At 42.4% G+C, this 6,949-nt stretch overlaps 1 protein-coding gene across 1 annotated transcript in view; it reads left to right on the forward strand.

Annotated features, from left to right (window-relative positions):
* LOC311043529 (neural-cadherin) overlaps window positions 1-6,949 on the forward strand; it is a gene marked incomplete at both ends in the record, with an annotated part of 322,985 nt that overhangs the window by 186,257 nt on the left and 129,779 nt on the right. The window contains 4 exons of the mRNA XM_084054821.1: window positions 46-489; window positions 1,417-1,747; window positions 4,301-4,394; window positions 6,642-6,826. Coding sequence (XP_083910947.1) covers window positions 46-489; window positions 1,417-1,747; window positions 4,301-4,394; window positions 6,642-6,826 — 1,054 coding nt within the window. The remainder of the gene's footprint in view (window positions 1-45; window positions 490-1,416; window positions 1,748-4,300; window positions 4,395-6,641; window positions 6,827-6,949) is intronic.

Here is a 6,949-nt window from a genome sequence, read left to right on the forward strand (position 1 = left end):
AGGCACTTGTAGAATCTTAATGGGTTAATGTGGCTGTTCTGGCAGGTGGAAGACCTGGACTTCTCCAGCCTGCTGCATTGTGTAGTAGAGGTAGAGGACTACAATGACCACGCACCGGTATTCATCCCCCACTTCCTGTCCCTGGCTCCGCTCCCCGAGGATGTCGCGGTGGGCACCACTGTGGCCCGTCTGGCAGCCAGCGACTCCGACTCGGGTCAGAACCGGGAGATCACATACAGCCTGTCGGAGGACTCTGACCCCGAGGGTCTGTTTTCCGTCGACCAATCGGGTGTCGTCACCGTGGCCCGGCCTCTGGACCGGGAGACCGCGGGACAGCATCACTTGGTCGTCCTGGCAACGGACCATGGAGTTCCGGCTCTCACGGGCAGTGCCACGATCCAGCTGCCACTGTTGGATGTGAACGATAACGGGCCGGAGTTTGAAGCGGCGTACAATCCTGTAGTCTTTGAGAATGTGGCTGGACCACAGGTAAGCTGGACTGCTCAGAGCATGTTCATGACAGTAGACAAAACAGTTAAATTAATGCATGATTCTCAACCCTTTTCATTTCAAGCACCCCCCCTGTTCGATATGCATTAAACCACGGACCCTCAGTTGATACAAACATTCTGTAAACATCTCTCAGCCATTAGAAGCATTAGAAGCCCTTTCTTACTTGTGTAGTGCAAGACTGTGACAACAGAATGACAGAATTATAAACAAACAAATGAGTCAATGCATGTGACTGAACTTGTGATGAGGCCAAACCAGACATTGACTCAACAAGACAGTGACATGACAAAACTTATGAATCCCCAAATTAATTCACGGATCACTGAACACACTGGTGGACAATAACTAAAAACATTTAAAAAAAATAGTATCTCCACTTTACTTGAGTATGTGTGTATTATATACTTGACTTCCACTCATTCGTTTCAAAGACAAATAATTGTACTTTTGACTCCACTACATTTCTAGGAAGGTATAAAGTACATGCAGTTCTATAAGACCACAACCCGTTGCGATGCGATATGCTGTGAGATTGACGTTCTGCTATTTTCAGTATTATTGATATTATTTGTACATTTCTGGAAATTCTTAGATTTTTGGGGGAAAATGTCAAAATTTCAATGCAGCAATGCATTGAAAAAAAAGTGTAATTTGTACTTTTGAATACTTTTTTAAAGCATGTACTTTCAAATACTATATTTTTCAAAGCAAGTAGTGCAGTACTTTAACTCGAGTACAAATTTCTAGTTGAGTAATATTTGACCAGAAGTACTGGTATCAATACTTGGACTCCAGCACTGCGGTTGAGTGCTTTGCCCACCACTAACTAAAAGTGAGGCCAAACCAGACAACAAAGACAGTGACATGACAAAAATCACTGATCATAATGCCCTGGCCTTCTAGGTGGTCAGGCTGAACCAGACGTCGACTCTCCTTTGGGCCGTTGACAGGGACTCCCCGGAGAATGGGCCCCCCTTCCACTTCGCCGTCCCCGCAGAGAATCGGCACAGCAACGACTTCTACCTCCAGGACAACATGAACGGAACGGCCACTCTGACGGCTCTAAGGATGTTTGACCGCGAGCGACAGAAGGAGTTCCACATCCCCATCGTCATGAGCGACAGCGGACGCCCGGCCAAAACGGTGACCACCACGTTAACAGTAGCCATCGGCGACCAGAACGACCATGGCCATCTCGCTGGGGAGAAGAAGATTTTCATCAACAGTCATCGAGGTGAGAAGGATAGAGGAGTTCTGCTGCTGCACAAAACAAAGACATGTGCACACTGTACGTGTACATTATGTACACCAGTGGTTCTCAAAGTGGGTTCCTGGGACCCCCAGGTGTCCTTGAAGGCGTCCAGGGGGTACCCAGCCAAATTAGAAAAAGAATAAGGGGAAAAAATTGAATCATTTGGGGACTTTGACATGAAAAAGCTGAATAGAACCACTGATGTACACATACACAACCATACAAACAGTACAGTACCTGTCCAGTACAAAGATAACCCACCAAATGCAACACAGAGGCTCTTGACATACTGTAGTGGAGTGTTGTCCACCTATTCTCAGGGCTGTGTTGGCGCGCATTTGTTTGACAGCTCCCTCTATACTCCTGTTAGATTTGCGCATAGCAGGCCAATTTGCCATTGATCCAACCAATATTATTAATGCTGCACTTTTAAAAAGAGAGAAATGGAAGCATGGAATTGGTAGCAACTGTTGTATAGATGCATCATAATTATTTGAATAACATTAGAGTGTCAATCAAATGTTGGCAGACTGTTTCCATTGCTTGTTGTTGCTTTTGACTAAAGTGGACCTTATGTGTGTCAGGGAGACAGAGATGTGTTAATAGGTGGTTAATTATTATTGCTAGCCGTTATGGCACAAGGGTGTGTGTGTGTGTGTGTGTGTGTGTGTGTGTGTGTGTGTGTGTGTGTGTGTGTGTGTGTGTGTGTGTGTGTGTGTGTGTGTGTGTGTGTGTGTGTGTGTGTGTGTGTGTGTGTGTGTGTGTGTGTGTGTGTGCGTGCGTGCGTGCAGTGTTTTTGGTGCCAAGAGGTGGTATGTTCAACTTCAAAGTTATTAATCCCACTAGGGGCAATTAGTTGCGAGCGGCTTGTAACAGAGAAACACAGTAACATTGATACAAACAAGCGAATACTCCAAGGAGCTAATGTGGAATAATTTGATCTTAATCATTCTCAAGTAACAAGGTAAACATAAGGTAAAACCTTTTTTTTTTTAAAGTACATACTGTATGTACTGTATGTTAGCTATTATTTAGCTTGTCTTGCAAGGTTCACTGTTCATTTCTAAATTTTACATGGATTGTGGATTATTATTATCATTCCTAGTCTTTCTTGCACTTAGCTTATCATGGCAGTACATTGTATGTTGTTGTAGTATGTTGACTGTAAATGTCAATAGGTGTGTTTGATAGATATTCAGGAATGCACACACGCACGCACACACTTGCCTCAAGAAGGCAAACAACATATACTGTATAACTAGAGACCAAATCATTATAGCATGCTGCTATGTTTACAAGGTTACTCTCACAAGAGTAAGCCTGGTGCTGTTCAGAGGCCTGGCTGAAGTGTGAGTGTAGCAGAAATAGTGCAGTAACATGCATTGTATACTACTGTAATCATTGTGCATTCAAACAGCATTTTCCATTATGCTCTCCCTCCACACCAGCAGCAACAACAAATGGCTATAGCGATGTGAAACACATAGAGTCAAGCCTTTCATTTTCCAGGCCAGGGGCTTTCCCCAATTGTACTGGTGCTAATCTATTCACAACGGAATGAGAGAACATGGGGTAGGACAGTGAAAATGCCGTTCCTCCTATTACATAAAAAATATTGTGCCGCATCAATTCTGTAATCTTTATATGCTTGTCAATGGCATGAGAAATAGAGCGAAGGTCGTACAGCCCATAATATTTCAAGTTTGTCCTTTCTTTCTACGCTCCTCGGTGTCAGGAGCTAGTCTCGCAAACCACTGTATTGCGAAAAAATTGTGAATATACAGTATATGTATATATATATATATATATATGTATTATTTGTTTAGCTTTTTAGAACTGTATTTGTTTACTGGAAGTCAGTATTGGATTGGGCTGAAAATCTGGAATACTTCCAGAATCTACTCTACTTCCTATGAGACTATTTACCTTGTTGTTTGTTGACTATGGTTCATGCTTCCTCTGCTTCTCTGATTTTGCACTTGTATGTCACTGTGGATAAGACTTAATTGTCTTAATCTTAATTGTAATACTAATTGTAATAGTAAATTGAAACATTGTGTTATTTTTGCTATGCACTCATTTTCCTTGCTGATAATAACACCTGTTTCCTTGGAGATAACTTGTTTTTCTCAACTACTCTGCTCTTGGTTTGAAAATAACTAATGGCTCCTTTATGAAGGCGTGCGGTTCCTCACAAATGCTTTAGCTCACACTTCTTACACAATCATTGGCAAACAGTATCCTCATGCAGAGTGTGAATTGCGACTGTGTTGCGCACTCTCAGTCTTGTGCACACATGCATGTGTGTGAGTGTGTTGTAAATGCTCACGCAAGCACGCACACACAATCACGTGTGAGGCAATGTGACTTTCTGTACTCTGCTATACGTTTTCCAATGTCAACCAGACTCTTTACTATTTTCCTGTCTCAGATCGACAACTTTAAGAATGCTTATAGATCTTTTGATAAAACTCCACATTCAATATGCATTCATAGAGTCACTCATTGCTATGGCGATATGTTTTCCATCCTCAGGCCGTATGCCAACCACTGTCCTGGGGAAAGTCTACTCTCCAGACCCTGATGACTGGGATAACAAAACATATGTCTTTGAAGGACATGTAACCAAGTAAATACTCCCTCAATTTAGCACTTATTTGTGTTTGCCCCCCCCCCCTTTACCCTCTCTGTTGTCTGTATGTATATATGTGTCCTGCTATTTTTCCTTCCTTTGTTCCATGCGTCCATCATTTCTTATATCCCCCCACCCCCCCACCCCAATTGCTTCCTTCTCTAACCAGTTCTTCTTTCGTTCCTTTGTTTGACGATTCTTCCCCTCACTCATTCTATCCATTTACTCGGTTCTTTTCTGCGTACAGTATGTGTTTTGCTTCATCGCCTCCTTCCTCCTCTCGTCTACCTCTTGTCTACCTTTCCTTCCTTCTTGTTAACTCCTTCCAATGTCCTATGTGACTAGTTATCTGAAATTTGTCCTCCTTTCCTCTCTCTCTGTTTCCATCTCCCCCCCACCCCCCTCCCCCTCCTTGCCTCTCATCTCCTTTCTAAGCTGACATGTGTGGCTCAGTGGCCTTGATGTGACACACCTGGGTCTTTGGTCTGAGCTGAGCTTGAGATGAGCTGAGGAGATTGTGACAGGGTGTGTTTGAGTCTGCTCGCCTTGAGATCTCTTTTTAAAGGTAGTAGACACATTAATCCATTCAATCCGGGAACGCGTCTGTGTCATTTTAGATTGTAGCTACATGTATAACCATTATTTTATACTTTGGCTATTTAAAAATAGCAGATTGTGGATCTGCTTTTTTTTTTTTATTGTGAAAATATGAAGAAAAAAAAAGATCTCTCATTTTGGGGGTCCTTGACATGAAAAAGTTGAGAACCACTCATATATACTGTAGCAACATAGGTTTTTCAGAAAACTGTTGGGATTTAGAAGACATTTGTAGATGCGTTCCCGGATTGAACAGGTTAGGTAGATACACTGTCAGTCGCTCACACAAATGCCCCCCCCCCCCCACACACACACACACACACACACACACACACACACACACACACACACACACACACACACAAATGTACAAATACATACGCATATCCCTCAGAACATTACTTGTCAAGTGAGGTGACATTCTTCCCTGCAACGCCTTGAATTTTACTTTTTAACTTTGATCTAAAAATTACCAACTTTTCCCCTCTCTACGCTCAAAGTTGTACCTGTATGGGGTGTGGCTGGTTTATAAATAATTAATTAATATTTCATGGTTAGCTCCTATCTGTCTTAAACCTGAGTAGGCTTGACTAGCATTGATATTGATATGTTGACAATGTTAATCATTTCACTGCTGCTCTTACTTCTCACAAAGTTGAACCTGTCAAAATTAATCTATTAGTCTAGTATTATTACACCCCCAGTTGTTTCCTACTGAGATCATGTAGGTGTATGGTATCTAGATTGTGTGTTGTAAAATACTGGCATGCGTATGTAGCACACTACCAATAGACCACTTTCACAACAGACATGTTGACAGGTAAACAACAGAAGGTAACAACATTAATTGTGGGTGTGTTTCATTTTGGTTTCACTGTGCAAGCATGGACAGCTCCTCTATAACGTCATGCTGGCACACAGAAACATACCCACAATTAATTTTATTACTTTCAGCTACATCAAAATGGAAGCTGTGAAAAGGGTCAATTACCATACTATTATACTATTGGCAGTATGTTAACATCAGTATTCAGAAGTACCTTTTTGCCAAATGTGAGGTTCATCCAAATAATTTTGTTTTGGCATATGTGAAGCCCAGTTGATTTTGCGGGGTTGTTTTTAAGTGGCCTTCTGTTGATTTTAAAGCACAAATGCATTTGAACCTTTGAATATAGCATACATAACACATTGAGCTCCTCTGGCCCGATTGTGTCTCAATGAGTGGTTTGGTGTTTGATGTGCCAAGGCTCTGCCTTTGATTTCCACTCTAATTAATCTGAAATGAGCTCAACTGCAAAGGGAGTGTTAAATAACGTCAAATCACTTCCTCTCATGTCATATCTGCTATTGGTCTGTTTTATTCATTTTCCTTTTCCTGTTGCTTCATTCACCCCAACATGTTGTCCTTCCTTTTTTATTTCTTTTTATTGATGTTTTATTATTATCTGTTTCTCTCTGACCCTTTAATTACCATGTAAGTATGGTTTAAGTGTGTGTGTGTGTGTGTGTGTGTGTGTGTGTGTGTGTGTGTGTGTGTGTGTGTGTGTGTGTGTGTGTGTGTGTGTGTGTGTGTGTGTGTGTGTGTGTGTGTGTGTGTGTGTGTGTGTGTGTGTGTGTGTGTGTGCGTGTGCATTTTCTTGCCTTCAGTTACTTCATCCTGAACAAGCGGACAGGGTTTTTGATCATCAAGGAGAACACCCCGTCAGACACCTACCAGTTCCAGGTGCGCGTGTCTGATGGAGTGTGGCCTGATGCCATCTCCACAGTTACAGTGTACGTGAGGGAGCTGCGTGATGAAGCCATCTTTAACTCAGGATCCATTCGCCTTGCAGGTATGATTGCCTGGGCACAAAAACACACACACACACACACACACACACACACACACACACACACACACACACACACACACACACACACACACACACACACACACACACACACACACACACACA

This window comes from Gymnoscopelus microlampas, assembly GCF_963454915.1.
Source record: "Gymnoscopelus microlampas genome assembly, chromosome: 1".
In the NCBI taxonomy this organism is placed as follows: domain Eukaryota; kingdom Metazoa; phylum Chordata; class Actinopteri; order Myctophiformes; family Myctophidae; genus Gymnoscopelus; species Gymnoscopelus microlampas.